Source organism: Trypanosoma melophagium, assembly GCF_022059095.1.
Source record: "Trypanosoma melophagium isolate St. Kilda chromosome Unknown ctg13segment0, whole genome shotgun sequence".
Taxonomy (NCBI): domain Eukaryota; phylum Euglenozoa; class Kinetoplastea; order Trypanosomatida; family Trypanosomatidae; genus Trypanosoma; species Trypanosoma melophagium.
In genome coordinates, this window is record NW_027125139.1 from 101,978 (window position 1) to 120,944 (window position 18,967).

General features: G+C 49.3%; 3 protein-coding genes across 5 annotated transcripts; all 3 read left to right on the top strand.

Moving 5' to 3' along the window:
- Positions 1 to 617: 617 nt before the first annotated feature.
- LSM04_005987 (Protein arginine methyltransferase NDUFAF7) lies at positions 618 to 2,393 on the top strand (the record flags this gene model as incomplete). The annotated part of the gene is made up of 1 exon (XM_067331912.1): positions 618 to 2,393. The coding sequence occupies one exon, from the start codon at positions 618 to 620 to the stop codon at positions 2,391 to 2,393; it is 1,776 nt and encodes a 591-aa protein (XP_067194197.1).
- Positions 2,394 to 3,674: 1,281 nt separating this feature from the next.
- On the top strand, positions 3,675 to 9,523 carry LSM04_006056 (uncharacterized protein; the record flags this gene model as incomplete). Its single annotated transcript, XM_067331913.1, has 2 exons — positions 3,675 to 8,456; positions 8,504 to 9,523. 2 exons carry the CDS (start codon positions 3,675 to 3,677, stop codon positions 9,521 to 9,523), a joined length of 5,802 nt encoding a protein of 1,933 aa, XP_067194199.1.
- Positions 9,524 to 9,746: 223 nt separating this feature from the next.
- LSM04_006309 (uncharacterized protein) lies at positions 9,747 to 17,055 on the top strand (the record flags this gene model as incomplete). 3 transcript variants are annotated; one of them, XM_067331915.1, is made up of 2 exons in its annotated part: positions 9,747 to 10,033; positions 10,173 to 17,055. In XM_067331915.1, 2 exons carry the CDS (start codon positions 9,747 to 9,749, stop codon positions 17,053 to 17,055), a joined length of 7,170 nt encoding a protein of 2,389 aa, XP_067194204.1. The 3 variants fall into 3 exon arrangements, with proteins under 3 accessions (XP_067194204.1, XP_067194203.1, XP_067194205.1); XM_067331914.1 differs by having other exon boundaries at positions 9,747 to 10,199; XM_067331916.1 differs by lacking the exon at positions 9,747 to 10,033 and having other exon boundaries at positions 16,354 to 17,055.
- Positions 17,056 to 18,967: the final 1,912 nt, after the last annotated feature.

The window sequence follows — 18,967 nt, forward strand, 5'->3', positions numbered from 1 at the left end:
ATATATATATATATATATATATATACACGAACGCCTATATATCTATCAATATCTATATCTAAATATATTTATATGAATTTTTCTGGGTATTTGTGTATTCCCCTTAATTCAAAAGAAATAGTGAAGATGTGAAAATTACTCATGAACTGGAACGAGGGGACATAAAGAAGGAAAGTGTAGGAAATTGAGACTATGGCTGCAAGAGAGGTATAAGGTATTGTTTGGAGAGTTGAAAGAAAAATTGAATTCCTGTTTGCATTCCTGGTGTGCAATCTTTGTCCGCCGGATGACGTTAAAAAAGGAATTTCAATGAGGGAAAAATGTTGCGAGAGGTTCTGGTAGTTGGAGAAGAAAAAAAAAAGAAAAGTAACAACTAAAGTGTTAAAAGGTATACTTGCAGTAAGTTGTGCCTATCACGGACCTATTCTCCTCTATTTTGCGTTGTTATTATTGTTATTATTCATTTCTCGTTTTTTTTTGATTGCATAAAGGAAAATAGGCGTAAATATCGCCTACACTGTTACCCACTGGTGGGCATAGTATTATTTATTTAGACAGGCATATATAGTTTCATTTCACAGAACGTCAACGCACGGAGAGGAGGGTAAATATTGTTAATGCTGTTACGTTCTCTTACTCCACTGAGGCGGTTTTCCACTAACTGTGATACCACACACAATAAAGTGCTGCTTCACAGTCGTCTCCACATTGCCACTACTACAGGAATCAGTAGTAGCAATAGTAGTAATAGTAACAATGGAAAAAGCAATAACAATAACAATAAAAATAGTAGTAGTACTAGTAGTCAAACTGGTGATGGTGCTCTACTGCCTCCTGACTATCGTAATCACCAATCTTACCCAAAAGATGCTCTTGAATCTTCTGGGAATTCAGCCGTTAGCTCCTCTGCATCTATTCAATCTTCTTTATCAAGTAAGAGTGGTATGCCGTCTATTGTATCCTCTGCAAGTAACGCTATTTCAGAGATGCGGCTGCATGAACTGGCAGTACAAGAGGAGGAACGTCGTGTGGCGCGATATAAAAAACTATTTGAAGATCTTCTTGTTTTTGAGGGAGGTGCCCTTGCGGATCATGATTCACTCGGTAGTAGACTTATCATGCGGGACTTTATTCATTTCGCCCTCTATCACAAAAAATGGGGATATTACCCAAAACTACACCGCAAATACCGTCAGCTTATGACAACCGGTTATTTTGATCCGGTACCCTTTGGAAGTTTACGTAATCAACACGATTATGAACATTATGTAGCTAAGATTCATGAATCCACACCTGCTTGTATTACACCAACACAATTATTCCAACCACACTACGGCTGGGTATTGGCGGAGTATCTTGTAACTATGATGCGAGCGAAGTTTGATCCACGTGAACCTCTTGTAGTGTATGATATAGGGGCAGGAACAGGGGCATTGGCGGTAAGTGTATTAGACTACCTCGCCGAACACTTTCCTACGGTGTATGCACAGTGTGAATACCACGTAGTGGAACAGAATCCGTATTTGATACAGGTTCTTCGAAATAGACTTATTACACATTATCACCATGTGAAGATTCATAATATCTCTATTCTAAACTGGCGTGATGTAGAGCGTCGCCGTTGTATCATTCTCGGTATAGAGTTACTTTCTAGTATGCCACATGACTGTATTGTACTTAGTGGTGATGGTGTTTGTAATGAGCACTGGTTTGGATTTCAACAGCATGATAATCTCTCTACAGTGCATGAACGATATTTCCCTGTGAAAGACCCCCTTATCTTGCGTTATTTACGTTATCTACGCTGGCTACAAGAGGAGTCTTTCCACAGTCTTAAAGTTCTCTGTCTCACCGGTGGACGGGATAACATTGACCCCCCACCCCATAACGGCATTGAACCCCACATGTATGATCCACTCCGTGTGATTATCACAAAAATGGTATGGATGCACAGTCCCTTACGCACACTCTGGATCCCAACTGTAGCAATGCTCTTTCTTGAGACCTGTGCGGCACAATTCCCACGACATCATTTAATCCTTGTGGATTGGTCTAGTGTGCGACAGGCACTACCCGGAGTGAATGGCCCTGTATGTCAGAGTAAAGTACGCATCGCCAAAGACCTCTATTTACGTCGACCCACCGACTCTCTGCACAGCAATGCCGGTATGGTTGACATTTGCTTTCCCACTGACTTTGAACACCTCACGGTGGTGTACCGCAACATCTGCGGTTCCCATAAGGAAGTGTCGAGTCTCACACATCCGCAGTTTTGGCGTACTTTCGGCGGAGATAAGACGGCACTCTTCACCACACGCAGTGGATTCAATCCGCTGCTGGAGGACTTTGAACCATTTCACGTCTTTACCGCACATCACCCGCCGGAGATGTGAAGGAGAGATGGGTGTTGTTGTTGTTATTAATGCTGGAGATGCCAAGTGGGAAGATATATATATATATATATATATATATATATATATATATAAGAAAAAAAGAAAGTGGGGATGAGGGGATTGCAGTGAGAGCAGTAGCGAAAGCAGCAAAAAAAAAAATTAATAGATGTTGCATGTTTTTTTTGTTGTTTTTTCTTTTCTTCTTTCCATGCCGTAACAGCAAAAATACATGAAAATTAGAAGGAAGAGGAGAATATGATGGGGTGGGGGATCTTTTCTTTCTTTTTTTTTTCTCTTGCAAATACTGGGAATCTTTGAATAGTCTCTTACCTTGCAGATATGATTCACTTCAATATATACTTGCCTGTGTTTATCCGTTATTTCTCTTTTTTCTGTTTTTCTTTCATCATCTCGTTCTATTTCTGCATCAAATACATAAACACACATCTGCTATAGAATCAGCAGCGGTGACGCATTACATATAGAAAGGGATAACTATACTTTTTTTTTCTGTGTGTTTGCAGGGCTTCCCCAAACTCACTAAGCGGATTAGCGACAAGAAAAAGAAAGAGGATCAACAACAGCAATAATAGGAGACGACATCAAACAAAGAAAAAAAAGAAGTAAGAGGGCGAAAAGAAAGGTCGCGGCTCGAAAATACAGTGAGTCTTATAGTACAACGACATACCCTTCTCTCTCACCTACCGAAGAAAATAAAAGAAGTAAAAAATTTAAGGTATATTTAGAAAGAGACAGAAATCAAAACACCAAAAAGTAAGGGGGAGGGCTTTGCTTTTCTTTTTTTTTTCATCTCTTAGACTCTCCTCAATACAACCAAAAAAAGTGAAAACCCTCCATATATATATACAGACACTAGTATAATTACGTCGCATTGCCATTGCTTGACTCTTGTAAGGAGTGTGAAGAATATACCCTGTCTACCGTTTGCTACTACTACTACTACTACTACTAGTGGCAGCGTACGGATAGGATAACATTCAAGAGGTAAAGGAATTTGAAGAATAGTACAAGAAAAAAAAAAGAGTGAATAGTGCAGGCATTGACAAGTATATCCTTTCAGAGATATACACATAAATACATTCGTTGTTTAACGGGGTGGGCAGGAAAAAAAAAAAGAAGGCCTCTCTTGATAACCGCATACACTACAAACAATACTTTAAGGTAACACTACCAGAGAAGAAAAGCGTCTGTTTTTATTTTTTCAATCTGATTGTGTGTTTGTAAGTAAGTGTGTGTATTTTTGTTTCTTGTTAGTGAACCATGGATTCCAGTTCGGATATTTATTTGCAGCAACCGTACTCGCTACAAGCGCGGATACTTTCTTCTGAAGAGGGACACGCGTCTATTGAGGCGCTACTGCAATCCACTGAAGAACCAGTGCAGCTTGGGTCTGTTGTTGCCTATGAGTTTGTTGATCATGCCTCTAACTGGAGCTGGTCTGTTGGACGCATACTTCAATTGGACGATCATCAAGCACTACTGCAGCGCTGGCATGCACAGGATGGACGCAACGCTGACGTATATAATGCGTTGCTCCGAGAACAGGAAAGCACTAAAAAGGAAATACAAGAGTGCCAAAGATCAGTGATGGTGCTTCGAGAGGAATTAGCCGCTATTCGAAGGAGCAATGAGACTGAAGTGGCTCGCGCAAAGGACACAATAGAGAACGCACGTCGCGCTATAGCAGAGGTGGAGGAGGTGCGTTTACATGATCTATTCAACACTCGTCTCCCGCCGGCGGCACTTCGTCTGGCGCTTGAGGCGTGCATTGCTACTTTAAATGAGGGAGTAACAGAACAGGCGTCGTGGAGCTGGGAGGATCTGCGCGCCGCGGTACGTGACCCCATGTTTATTCAGCGTCTGATGGAGTATGATGTGGCAGTGGAAATGAGCGTTGAACAGTATGAAGATATAAATGGGAAATACATGGAAACTATTCGCATGAACCGAGATCAAATGCGTCTTCCTCCAACCGATGCCAAGACACAATCTGGAACCAACGCATTGGTGCCACTTTTTTACGATTGGATCATCGCCCAAGTGGATCATTTTCAGGTTTTTCAAGAAGTAGCCAATTCGCAACAAACCACAGAAGAGCTAAGCACATCCATAGCAACACACACGGTCCGTATGAAGGATCTCATGGCAAGGAAAGCAAGAATAGACGAGCAGTTGCGTAGGTACGATGAGGGCAGCAGTGCATTTAGCGGCAAGAGTACCAGTAGCGCCGAAACAACATATGTAACTTTTACTCCGATAAATGACCTCTCTCCGGTAACCGTTCCACGCTCCTTCATCGCTACGAAGGTAGAAGACAGTGACAGTGAAGTCATCGTTATTTCAGAGGAAGAAGCACAAAGAATCAACTCAAGGACCGTAATGCACCGCCCAAAACTCTATGCGGCGCTTTGTCAAGCCCTTTATGAACTAAAAGTTCAAAAAACTAGAAATGAAGAAGGAATGAAAGAGTTAGAGAACAAAAACAACGATAATGACAAACTTCATGATAAAAACACCGCCTTGCTCCAGCAGATAGAAGACGCACAAAACACCATCGATAACATACAACAACTTTTCCAGGAGCAACAAGATATCAACGAAAAACTTAAAAAAGAACACGATGAAAAATACGACGACCTCAACAAACGAAATCTCGATGCTCTAAAAGAATTAACAGAATCCAAGGAAAAGATAAAAAAACTACAAAACACACAAGAGGAAAACGACTCCACATTAAATCGCTATAGAGATCAAATAAAAAAAATAGCTGACCAACTCAAAGAACTTCGAGCCGAGAATGAGAAACTTCATTCCCACGATGATCGCTGGGTACCTGTTGCTAGTCGTAGTGCAGTTAGACGCATAGCCTCTCATCACCGCAAGGAGTTCGACGGTGATGGTTGGGATGAGGTACTGAAAACACAGCCAGAGGAGCTGGCCCGTGCGTTCGTGAGTGATGCGGCGGACGCGTGTCACGTTGACCCCGAAGATGTGCAGAAGGTTGTCTTTTCCCCTGATGGGAAGACGGTTGAATTTGACGTGAAGCACGACGCCTCTGTGCCGGCCAATGACATTGCTGATCGCATCGACGAGTGCCCGTTCCGTTCCGTAATGCGGTTGTATGGCCGACGTGGCCAGCCAAAGACGGGCATGGACTTGCTCAAGGAGCAGCTGCAAGCAGGGGAGCAGGAGCTAGAGCAGCTGCGCGCCAGTGATGAGGAGAAGGAGCGTGCACTGGAAGCATTCAATGATGAGGTTGAGAAGCTGAATGAGCAACTGGCTGCGAAGGAAGAGGAGCTGGAGCAGCTTCGCGGAACTGATGAGGAGAAGAGTCGTGCGCATGATGCACTGAACGATGAGATTGAGAAGCTCAATGGGCAGCTGGCTGCGAGGGAGCAGGAGCTCGATCAGTTACAGAACACGAATGAGGAGAATGAACGTGCTCTGGAAGCACTGAACGATGAGGTCGAGAAACTGAAGGACGAGCTGACTGCTAAGGAGCAGGAGCTAGAGCAGCTGCGCGCCAGTGATGAGGAGAAGGAGCGTGCACTGGAAGCATTCAATGATGAGGTTGAGAAGCTGAATGAGCAACTGGCTGCGAAGGAAGAGGAGCTGGAGCAGCTTCGCGGAACTGATGAGGAGAAGAGTCGTGCGCATGATGCACTGAACGATGAGATTGAGAAGCTCAATGGGCAGCTGGCTGCGAGGGAGCAGGAGCTCGATCAGTTACAGAACACGAATGAGGAGAATGAACGTGCTCTGGAAGCACTGAACGATGAGGTCGAGAAACTGAAGGACGAGCTGACTGCTAAGGAGCAAGAGCTGGAGCAGCTTCGCGGAACTGATGAGGAGAAGGAGCGTGCGCTGGAAGCATTCAATGATGAGGTTGAGAAGCTGAATGAGCAACTGGCTGCGAAGGAAGAGGAGCTGGAGCAGCTTCGCGGAACTGATGAGGAGAAGAGTCGTGCGCATGATGCACTGAACGATGAGATTGAGAAGCTCAATGGGCAGCTGGCTGCGAGGGAGCAGGAGCTCGATCAGTTACAGAACACGAATGAGGAGAATGAACGTGCTCTGGAAGCACTGAATGATGAGGTTGAGAAACTGAAGGACGAGCTGACTGCTAAGGAGCAAGAGCTAGAGCAGCTGTGCGCGAGTAATGAGGAAAAGGAGCGTGCGCTGGAAGCATTCAATGATGAGGTTGAGAAGCTGAAGAACCAGCTGGCGGAGCAGCAGGCGGAGAATGAGAAACTTCGCTCCCACGATGATCGCTGGGTACCTGTTGCTAGTCGTAGTGCAGGTAGACGCATAGCCTCTCATCACCGCAAGGAGTTCGACGGTGATGGTTGGGATGAGGTACTGAAAACACAGCCAGAGGAGCTGGCCCGTGCGTTCGTGAGTGATGCGGCGGACGCGTGTCACGTTGACCCCGAAGATGTGCAGAAGGTTGTCTTTTCCCCTGATGGGAAGACGGTTGAATTTGACGTGAAGCACGACGCCTCTGTGCCGGCCAAGGACATTGCTGATCGCATCGACGAGTGCCCGTTCCGTTCCGTAATGCGGTTGTATGGCCGACGTGGCCAGCCAAAGACGGGCATGGACTTGCTCAAGGAGCAGCTGCAAGCAGGGGAGCAGGAGCTAGAGCAGCTGCGCGCCAGTGATGAGGAGAAGGAGCGTGCACTGGAAGCATTCAATGATGAGGTTGAGAAGCTGAATGAGCAACTGGCTGCGAAGGAAGAGGAGCTGGAGCAGCTTCGCGGAACTGATGAGGAGAAGAGTCGTGCGCATGATGCACTGAACGATGAGATTGAGAAGCTCAATGGGCAGCTGGCTGCGAGGGAGCAGGAGCTCGATCAGTTACAGAACACGAATGAGGAGAATGAACGTGCTCTGGAAGCACTGAACGATGAGGTCGAGAAACTGAAGGACGAGCTGACTGCTAAGGAGCAGGAGCTAGAGCAGCTGTGCGCGAGTAATGAGGAGAAGGAGCGTGCGCTGGAAGCATTCAATGATGAGGTTGAGGAGCTGAATGAGCAACTGGCTGCGAAGGAAGAGGAGCTGGAGCAGCTTCGCGGAACTGATGAGGAGAAGAGTCGTGCGCATGATGCACTGAACGATGAGATTGAGAAGCTCAATGGGCAGCTGGCTGCGAGGGAGCAGGAGCTCGATCAGTTACAGAACACGAATGAGGAGAATGAACGTGCTCTGGAAGCACTGAACGATGAGGTCGAGAAACTGAAGGACGAGCTGACTGCTAAGGAGCAAGAGCTGGAGCAGCTTCGCGGAACTGATGAAGAGAAGAGTCGTGCGCATGATGCACTGAACGATGAGGTTGAGAAGCTGAAGGACCAGCTGGCGGAGCAGCAGGCGGAGAATGAGAAACTTCGCTCCCACGATGATCGCTGGGTACCTGTTGCTAGTCGTAGTGCAGGTAGACGCATAGCCTCTCATCACCGCAAGGAGTTCGACGGTGATGGTTGGGATGAGGTACTGAAAACACAGCCAGAGGAGCTGGCCCGTGCGTTCGTGAGTGATGCGGCGGACGCGTGTCACGTTGACCCCGAAGATGTGCAGAAGGTTGTCTTTTCCCCTGATGGGAAGACGGTTGAATTTGACGTGAAGCACGACGCCTCTGTGCCGGCCAAGGACATTGCTGATCGCATCGACGAGTGCCCGTTCCGTTCTGTAATGCGGTTGTATGGCCGACGTGGCCAGCCAAAGACGGGCATGGACTTGCTCAAGGAGCAGCTGCAAGCAGGGGAGCAGGAGCTAGAGCAGCTGCGCGCCAGTGATGAGGAGAAGGAGCGTGCACTGGAAGCATTCAATGATGAGGTTGAGAAGCTGAATGAGCAACTGGCTGCGAAGGAAGAGGAGCTGGAGCAGCTTCGCGGAACTGATGAGGAGAAGAGTCGTGCGCATGATGCACTGAGCGATGAGATTGAGAAGCTCAATGGGCAGCTGGCTGCGAGGGAGCAGGAGCTCGATCAGTTACAGAACACGAATGAGGAGAAGGAACGTGCTCTGGAAGCACTGAACGATGAGGTCGAGAAGCTGAAGGACGAGCTGACTGCTAAGGAGCAGGAGCTGAGCTGGAGCAGCTTTGCGGAACTAATGAGGAAAAGGAGCGTGCGCTGGAAGCATTCAATGATGAGGTTGAGAAGCTGAAGAACCAGCTGGCGGAGCAGCAGGCGGAGAATGAGAAACTTCGCTCCCACGATGATCGCTGGGTACCTGTTGCTAGTCGTAGTGCAGGTAGACGCATAGCCTCTCATCACCGCAAGGAGTTCGACGGTGATGGTTGGGATGAGGTACTGAAAACACAGCCAGAGGAGCTGGCCCGTGCGTTCGTGAGTGATGCGGCGGACGCGTGTCACGTTGACCCCGAAGATGTGCAGAAGGTTGTCTTTTCCCCTGATGGGAAGACGGTTGAATTTGACGTGAAGCACGACGCCTCTGTGCCGGCCAATGACATTGCTGATCGCATCGACGAGTGCCCGTTCCGTTCCGTAATGCGGTTGTATGGCCGACGTGGCCAGCCAAAGACGGGCATGGACTTGCTCAAGGAGCAGCTGCAAGCAGGGGAGCAGGAGCTAGAGCAGCTGCGCGCCAGTGATGAGGAGAAGGAGCGTGCACTGGAAGCATTCAATGATGAGGTTGAGAAGCTGAATGAGCAACTGGCTGCGAAGGAAGAGGAGCTGGAGCAGCTTCGCGGAACTGATGAGGAGAAGAGTCGTGCGCATGATGCACTGAACGATGAGATTGAGAAGCTCAATGGGCAGCTGGCTGCGAGGGAGCAGGAGCTCGATCAGTTACAGAACACGAATGAGGAGAAGGAACGTGCTCTGGAAGCACTGAACGATGAGGTCGAGAAACTGAAGGACGAGCTGACTGCTAAGGAGCAAGAGCTGGAGCAGCTTCGCGGAACTGATGAGGAGAAGGAGCGTGCGCTGGAAGCATTCAATGATGAGGTTGAGAAGCTGAAGGACCAGCTGGCGGAGCAGCAGGCGGAGAAGGAAACTTCGCTCCCACTGATGATCGCTGGGTACCTGTTGCTAGTCGTAGTGCAGGTAGACGCAAGCCTCTCATCACCGCAAGGAGTTCGACGGTGATGGTTGGGATGAGGTACTGAAAACACAGCCAGAGGAGCTGGCCCGTGCGTTCGTGAGTGATGCGGCGGACGCGTGTCACGTTGACCCCGAAGATGTGCAGAAGGTTGTCTTTTCCCCTGATGGGAAGACGGTTGAATTTGACGTGAAGCACGACGCCTCTGTGCGGCCAATGACATTGCTGATCGCATCGACGAGTGCCCGTTCCGTTCCGTAATGCGGTTGTATGGCCGACGTGGCCAGCCAAAGAGGCATGGACTTGCTCAAGGAGCAGCTGCAAGCAGGGGAGCAGGAGCTAGAGCAGCTGCGCGCCAGTGATGAGGAGAAGGAGCGTGCACTGGAAGCATTCAATGATGAGGTTGAGAAGCTGAATGAGCAACTGGCTGCGAAGGAAGAGGAGCTGGAGCAGCTTCGCGGAACTGATGAGGAGAAGAGTCGTGCGCATGATGCACTGAGCGATGAGATTGAGAAGCTCAATGGGCAGCTGGCTGCGAGGGAGCAGGAGCTCGATCAGTTACAGAACACGAATGAGGGGAAAGGAACGTGCTCTGGAAGCACTGAACGAATGAGGAGTGGGCTCGAGAAACTGAAGGACGAGCTGACTGCTAAGGAGCAAGAGCTGGAGCAGCTTCGCGGAACTGATGAGGAGAAGGGAGCGTGCGCTGGAAGCATTCAATGATGAGGTTGAGAAGCTGAATGAGCAACTGGCTGCGAAGGAAGAGGAGCTGGAGCAGCTTCGCGGAACTGATGAGGAGAAGAGTCGTGCGCATGATGCACTGAGCGATGAGATTGAGAAGCTCAATGGGCAGCTGGCTGCGAGGGAGCAGGAGCTCGATCAGTTACAGAACACGAATGAGGAGAAGGAACGTGCTCTGGAAGCACTGAATGATGAGGTCGAGAAGCTGAAGGACGAGCTGACTGCTAAGGAGCAAGAGCTGGAGCAGCTTCGCGGAACTGATGAGGAGAAGGAGCGTGCGCTGGAAGCATTCAATGATGAGGTTGAGAAGCTGAAGGACCAGCTGGCGGAGCAGCAGGCGGAGAATGAGAAACTTCGCTCCCACGATGATCGCTGGGTACCTGTTGCTAGTCGTAGTGCAGGTAGACGCATAGCCTCTCATCACCGCAAGGAGTTCGACGGTGATGGTTGGGATGAGGTACTGAAAACACAGCCAGAGGAGCTGGCCCGTGCGTTCGTGAGTGATGCGGCGGACGCGTGTCACGTTGACCCCGAAGATGTGCAGAAGGTTGTCTTTTCCCCTGATGGGAAGACGGTTGAATTTGACGTGAAGCACGACGCCTCTGTGCCGGCCAATGACATTGCTGATCGCATCGACGAGTGCCCGTTCCGTTCCGTAATGCGGTTGTATGGCCGACGTGGCCAGCCAAAGACGGGCATGGACTTGCTCAAGGAGCAGCTGCAAGCAGGGGAGCAGGAGCTAGAGCAGCTGCGCGCCAGTGATGAGGAGAAGGAGCGTGCACTGGAAGCATTCAATGATGAGGTTGAGAAGCTGAATGAGCAACTGGCTGCGAAGGAAGAGGAGCTGGAGCAGCTTCGCGGAACTGATGAGGAGAAGAGTCGTGCGCATGATGCACTGAGCGATGAGATTGAGAAGCTCAATGGGCAGCTGGCTGCGAGGGAGCAGGAGCTCGATCAGTTACAGAACACGAATGAGGAGAAGGAACGTGCTCTGGAAGCACTGAACGATGAGGTCGAGAAACTGAAGGACGAGCTGACTGCTAAGGAGCAAGAGCTGGAGCAGCTTCGCGGAACTGATGAGGAGAAGGAGCGTGCGCTGGAAGCATTCAATGATGAGGTTGAGAAGCTGAAGAACCAGCTGGCGGAGCAGCAGGCGGAGAATGAGAAACTTCGCTCCCACGATGATCGCTGGGTACCTGTTGCTAGTCGTAGTGCAGGTAGACGCATAGCCTCTCATCACCGCAAGGAGTTCGACGGTGATGGTTGGGATGAGGTACTGAAAACACAGCCAGAGGAGCTGGCCCGTGCGTTCGTGAGTGATGCGGCGGACGCGTGTCACGTTGACCCCGAAGATGTGCAGAAGGTTGTCTTTTCCCCTGATGGGAAGACGGTTGAATTTGACGTGAAGCACGACGCCTCTGTGCCGGCCAAGGACATTGCTGATCGCATCGACGAGTGCCCGTTCCGTTCCGTAATGCGGTTGTATGGCCGACGTGGCCAGCCAAAGACGGGCATGGACTTGCTCAAGGAGCAGCTGCAAGCAGGGGAGCAGGAGCTAGAGCAGCTGCGCGCCAGTGATGAGGAGAAGGAGCGTGCACTGGAAGCATTCAATGATGAGGTTGAGAAGCTGAATGAGCAACTGGCTGCGAAGGAAGAGGAGCTGGAGCAGCTTCGCGGAACTGATGAGGAGAAGAGTCGTGCGCATGATGCACTGAGCGATGAGGTTGAGAAGCTCAATGGGCAGCTGGCTGCGAGGGAGCAGGAGCTCGATCAGTTACAGAACACGAATGAGGAGAAGGAACGTGCTCTGGAAGCACTGAACGATGAGGTCGAGAAACTGAAGGACGAGCTGACTGCTAAGGAGCAAGAGCTGGAGCAGCTTCGCGGAACTGATGAGGAGAAGGAGCGTGCGCTGGAAGCATTCAATGATGAGGTTGAGAAGCTGAAGAACCAGCTGGCGGAGCAGCAGGCGGAGAATGAGAAACTTCGCTCCCACGATGATCGCTGGGTACCTGTTGCTAGTCGTAGTGCAGGTAGACGCATAGCCTCTCATCACCGCAAGGAGTTCGACGGTGATGGTTGGGATGAGGTACTGAAAACACAGCCAGAGGAGCTGGCCCGTGCGTTCGTGAGTGATGCGGCGGACGCGTGTCACGTTGACCCCGAAGATGTGCAGAAGGTTGTCTTTTCCCCTGATGGGAAGACGGTTGAATTTGACGTGAAGCACGACGCCTCTGTGCCGGCCAATGACATTGCTGATCGCATCGACGAGTGCCCGTTCCGTTCCGTAATGCGGTTGTATGGCCGACGTGGCCAGCCAAAGACGGGCATGGACTTGCTCAAGGAGCAGCTGCAAGCAGGGGAGCAGGAGCTAGAGCAGCTGCGCGCCAGTGATGAGGAGAAGGAGCGTGCACTGGAAGCATTCAATGATGAGGTTGAGAAGCTGAATGAGCAACTGGCTGCGAAGGAAGAGGAGCTGGAGCAGCTTCGCGGAACTGATGAGGAGAAGAGTCGTGCGCATGATGCACTGAGCGATGAGATTGAGAAGCTCAATGGGCAGCTGGCTGCGAGGGAGCAGGAGCTCGATCAGTTACAGAACACGAATGAGGAGAAGGAACGTGCTCTGGAAGCACTGAATGATGAGGTCGAGAAACTGAAGGACGAGCTGACTGCTAAGGAGCAAGAGCTGGAGCAGCTTCGCGGAACTGATGAAGAGAAGAGTCGTGCGCTGGAAGCATTGAATGATGAGGTTGAGAAGCTGAAGGACCAGCTGGCGGAGCAGCAGGCGGAGAATGAGAAACTTCGCTCCCACGATGATCGCTGGGTACCTGTTGCTAGTCGTAGTGCAGGTAGACGCATAGCCTCTCATCACCGCAAGGAGTTCGACGGTGATGGTTGGGATGAGGTACTGAAAACACAGCCAGAGGAGCTGGCCCGTGCGTTCGTGAGTGATGCGGCGGACGCGTGTCACGTTGACCCCGAAGATGTGCAGAAGGTTGTCTTTTCCCCTGATGGGAAGACGGTTGAATTTGACGTGAAGCACGACGCCTCTGTGCCGGCCAATGACATTGCTGATCGCATCGACGAGTGCCCGTTCCGTTCCGTAATGCGGTTGTATGGCCGACGTGGCCAGCCAAAGACGGGCATGGACTTGCTCAAGGAGCAGCTGCAAGCAGGGGAGCAGGAGCTAGAGCAGCTGCGCGCCAGTGATGAGGAGAAGGAGCGTGCACTGGAAGCATTCAATGATGAGGTTGAGAAGCTGAATGAGCAACTGGCTGCGAAGGAAGAGGAGCTGGAGCAGCTTCGCGGAACTGATGAGGAGAAGAGTCGTGCGCATGATGCACTGAACGATGAGATTGAGAAGCTCAATGGGCAGCTGGCTGCGAGGGAGCAGGAGCTCGATCAGTTACAGAACACGAATGAGGAGAAGGAACGTGCTCTGGAAGCACTGAACGATGAGGTCGAGAAGCTGAAGGACGAGCTGACTGCTAAGGAGCAAGAGCTGGAGCAGCTTCGCGGAACTGATGAGGAGAAGGAGCGTGCGCTGGAAGCATTCAATGATGAGGTTGAGAAGCTGAAGAACCAGCTGGCGGAGCAGCAGGCGGAGAATGAGAAACTTCGCTCCCACGATGATCGCTGGGTACCTGTTGCTAGTCGTAGTGCAGGTAGACGCATAGCCTCTCATCACCGCAAGGAGTTCGACGGTGATGGTTGGGATGAGGTACTGAAAACACAGCCAGAGGAGCTGGCCCGTGCGTTCGTGAGTGATGCGGCGGACGCGTGTCACGTTGACCCCGAAGATGTGCAGAAGGTTGTCTTTTCCCCTGATGGGAAGACGGTTGAATTTGACGTGAAGCACGACGCCTCTGTGCCGGCCAATGACATTGCTGATCGCATCGACGAGTGCCCGTTCCGTTCCGTAATGCGGTTGTATGGCCGACGTGGCCAGCCAAAGACGGGCATGGACTTGCTCAAGGAGCAGCTGCAAGCAGGGGAGCAGGAGCTAGAGCAGCTGCGCGCCAGTGATGAGGAGAAGGAGCGTGCACTGGAAGCATTCAATGATGAGGTTGAGAAGCTGAATGAGCAACTGGCTGCGAAGGAAGAGGAGCTGGAGCAGCTTCGCGGAACTGATGAGGAGAAGAGTCGTGCGCATGATGCACTGAGCGATGAGATTGAGAAGCTCAATGGGCAGCTGGCTGCGAGGGAGCAGGAGCTCGATCAGTTACAGAACACGAATGAGGAGAAGGAACGTGCTCTGGAAGCACTGAACGATGAGGTCGAGAAGCTGAAGGACGAGCTGACTGCTAAGGAGCAGGAGCTAGAGCAGCTGTGCGCGAGTAATGAGGAAAAGGAGCGTGCGCTGGAAGCATTCAATGATGAGGTTGAGAAGCTGAAGAACCAGCTGGCGGAGCAGCAGGCGGAGAATGAGAAACTTCGCTCCCACGATGATCGCTGGGTACCTGTTGCTAGTCGTAGTGCAGGTAGACGCATAGCCTCTCATCACCGCAAGGAGTTCGACGGTGATGGTTGGGATGAGGTACTGAAAACACAGCCAGAGGAGCTGGCCCGTGCGTTCGTGAGTGATGCGGCGGACGCGTGTCACGTTGACCCCGAAGATGTGCAGAAGGTTGTCTTTTCCCCTGATGGGAAGACGGTTGAATTTGACGTGAAGCACGACGCCTCTGTGCCGGCCAAGGACATTGCTGATCGCATCGACGAGTGCCCGTTCAGTTCCGTAATGCGGTTGTATGGCCGACGTGGCCAGCCAAAGACGGGCATGGACTTGCTCAAGGAGCAGCTGCAAGCAGGGGAGCAGGAGCTAGAGCAGCTGCGCGCGAGTGATGAGGAGAAGGAGCGTGCACTGGAAGCATTCAATGATGAGGTTGAGAAGCTGAATGAGCAACTGGCTGCGAAGGAAGAGGAGCTGGAGCAGCTTCGCGGAACTGATGAGGAGAAGAGTCGTGCGCATGATGCACTGAGCGATGAGATTGAGAAGCTCAATGGGCAGCTGGCTGCGAGGGAGCAGGAGCTCGATCAGTTACAGAACACGAATGAGGAGAAGGAACGTGCTCTGGAAGCACTGAACGATGAGGTCGAGAAGCTGAAGGACGAGCTGACTGCTAAGGAGCAAGAGCTAGAGCAGCTGTGCGCGAGTAATGAGGAAAAGGAGCGTGCGCTGGAAGCATTCAATGATGAGGTTGAGAAGCTGAAGAACCAGCTGGCGGAGCAGCAGGCGGAGAATGAGAAACTTCGCTCCCACGATGATCGCTGGGTACCTGTTGCTAGTCGTAGTGCAGGTAGACGCATAGCCTCTCATCACCGCAAGGAGTTCGACGGTGATGGTTGGGATGAGGTACTGAAAACACAGCCAGAGGAGCTGGCCCGTGCGTTCGTGAGTGATGCGGCGGACGCGTGTCACGTTGACCCCGAAGATGTGCAGAAGGTTGTCTTTTCTCCTGATGGGAAGACGGTTGAATTTGACGTTAACCATAGTGAATATGTTTCTCCTGTGAATGTTGATCGACTTATTCAATCTGGTCTTTTTTGTCGTTGCAAGCAGTTGCTGGAGGGTATAGATTCGTTTGATGATAATTATTTATATGATGAGGCCGCTGATTTGATGCGGCAGGTGAATGCTTTGGGTGGTATTGGTATGTTAAATGTAATAACTGAGGAATTTCTTGATCGTGTTGTTTTGGAACGGTCTGAACTTTCATCATTGCTAGCTGTAGCGGTAGATGGCTTTGATCGCCTTAATGAACTGCATTTGAATAGGGAAGGTGAACTTTTAGATGAACTTGAGGAACGAGCTACGGAGCATACTGATATGCTGGAAAAAATGGAGGAGATGGTGGTTTTGTTGGAGGAGGCTCGTCAGACGGAGTGTAGCGTGAGGAATGATCTTTTTGCGCGAGAGGAGGAGTTGTTGGAGTTACAACGGTTCCGTGATGAGGAACGTCGTGAGCGTGATAGCATGTTGCAGGCACAGCATAATCTGCTGGTGATATCACGTCACTCACATGAGGAACTCACAAAGGAAAAGTTGCAAGAGTTGACGGATGAGTGTTTGCGTGTGGAGGAGCTTGAACGCCAGCTGGAGCAGCTGCAGGAGGAGAACACCGAAATAAAGGACGAAATGGCGCGGCGTGTGGTAAATCATAAAGAGGCGATGGATGGACTAAACAACAAGATTGCTGGTCTCATGGTGGAGCTGGAGGTGAAGGGAATGGAGTACACCGACACACTTGGAAAATTAGAGGAGTTTGTGGTATTGCTAGAAGCCGCACGCGCCGCGGAGAAATCCGCCCTCCTAACCCTCGAGCAGAGAGAACAGGAGTTGTTTGACCTGCAGGCCGCCCACAATGAAGAGACGCGGGAGTTGGAGTGCATCATGCGGCAGCTGGAGGCACGTGTGGAGTCCCTGCAGGACAGTCAACGTGGTTTACGGGGACAGCAGGAACCAAAACAACGGGAACAAGAACAAGAAGAGGGCGAACAAACACCGCGTGTGGGCGAGGGAGTTTCCCCCGATTCGCACAGCACCAGCGGGGCGGAGAAGGACGACGTGGTGCGGGCCATGCGGCAGCAACTCGAGCGGCTAAAACGTGAGAAGGAGGCTTTGACAATGGAGCTGGAGGTGAAGGGGCGACAGCATGATGATGCGATGGATGTGTTAAATCGCAATATTGGGGATTTAATGAGCGAACTCGATTCCCGCATTCGCGGTTTTCAGGTATCGGCCACAAGTGCAAAGGAGATGCTGCGTGAGATTGCCCTCCTTCGCTCCGCCGAGGAGGAGGAGGAGGAGGAGGAGGATGTGCGTCAGCAGCAACATTGACGGTAATGATCTGCATTGACCAGTAAAATTAACATCCCCCTCTCCACCTCCCCCACCCTTTTCCTTCCAGGAAATACAAAAACAAACAAACAAACGAAAAATAAAAAAAAAAAGAATATAAAACCGAAAAAAAAGGAGAAAAAGAGAGAAAAAAAAGAAAACAATAAAAAAAGAGTATAAGAAAAAAAGAGTAGTCATCATGAGGATAATAGGGATAATGATTAGGTAAGAAGAAAAGGAGTGAACGGAATACCCACCCCAAAGTGAAATGGCGGGGCAGTAAATGGGAATAGAGAGTAAGCCAGTACACCCGTAGGGTTAGAGGTAACCGATATCGTGTGATAGGAACATATGGTAACAGGAACACAAAAAACAAAACAAGGAAGAGAAAAAAATAGAAGGAAAGGAATGAAAGACGCTCGAGAGAAAGAAGTGATTTCAAAAATGATACGGACAAGGAGGAGGAAACCCTTATTAAGTGGAATTTCAGTAATTGATGGTTTAAATAGGTGCCCTCTTTTTTTATTTGTTCGTTTCGCATTGTTTCGACAGTTTTACTTTGAGTTTCTCTCCATCGTGCTTTATCAAGGTGTTTCTTTTTTCTTCTTTACTCGCAATGATGATATGAGTGTTTATTATTGTTTCACAGTATTCTTGTTATTGCCGAGAGGCCGAAGTGCGTTTTTTTTTTCTTGTCTTTTTTTCTTTACTGTTACTCTGTTCTCATCTTCCCATTTTTTTTGTTTCGGCGCGTGATTATTCGTTTATTTGGTTTTCATTGTCTATGTGTCTGTTATCCGTTTCTGAGGTTATTGCTGCCGGTGGTGGCAATAACAGCTGTGGAAACCAGCAGTCATCATCGTATGAAGAGATTTTTTTTATCTGTTCATGGAGTCGTACCGCAACCATCTTTTTTTTTTCTTTCTTCTTCCCGCTGGAGTTGTACCGTTTACCATCTGAAGAGTAGTAGCTTCAGTTAGTAGATTTATTATTTTTGCGTTTCTTTTTTTTCTTTTTTCTTGTTGCCACTTGTCCCTATATATATATATATATATATATATGGTGTGCGTGTGTGCGAGTGGGGAATTTAAGATGCGGAAGAGTATGGTTGATATTACTGTGGTGTATTCCATTGTTTTTACGTGTAAGTTTGGTGGTGTTTTTTTTTCTATTCTAGAGCGTTGTGATGTATGTACACAGTGTTTTTTTCTTTTTCTTCCACAACTTTTTTTCCGTTTCGGCACGGCGTGTAAATGTAATGTAAATAGATATTTATTTGTTTCTGTTGTGTGTATGTAGTGAAGGAGTTTATTACTACTCTTTCTTTGTTGGATCCGAATGATGTGTTGCTGCGGTTCCTCCCAGCCGTTTAGCCTCACATCTGTGATCTGGACAAATTAAAAGGATTAAAAAGGGTATTGCGTATTATCTTTTGGTAAATTACATCCATCCATCCATTAACTTACTTTCTCCCTCTCTCTCTCTCTCTCTATATATATATATATATGGTGCTTTACTATTTCTATTTGCACTACCGTCAGATAGTGGAGGAGAGAAGGGGAAGGGAAGAATAGAAAGAACTACAGCGAAGACAACAGCAACATCAGTGAAAGAGACGCTACAGTGTATTTGTAATTAGTGTAGAAATATTAGAAACTCCAGCAGCATTCACCACTCTTTAGAGAAAAAAAGAAAGTAAAAGGACCCACGCTTCACAGGAAAAGAAAAGGAAAAGGATTTTAGAGAAAAAAAGAAAAGGGGAAAAAAGGGAATAATGAAAAAAGGGAAAAGGAAAAAGGGTGGCGAGGGTCGGCGGCTTTCTGCAGATAATTGATGTATTGTTGAGACTCGTTTTTTTTTATCTTTTTTTTTCCTCTTGTCAATCTATGTTCGTTTTTTTTTACTGTTCTTT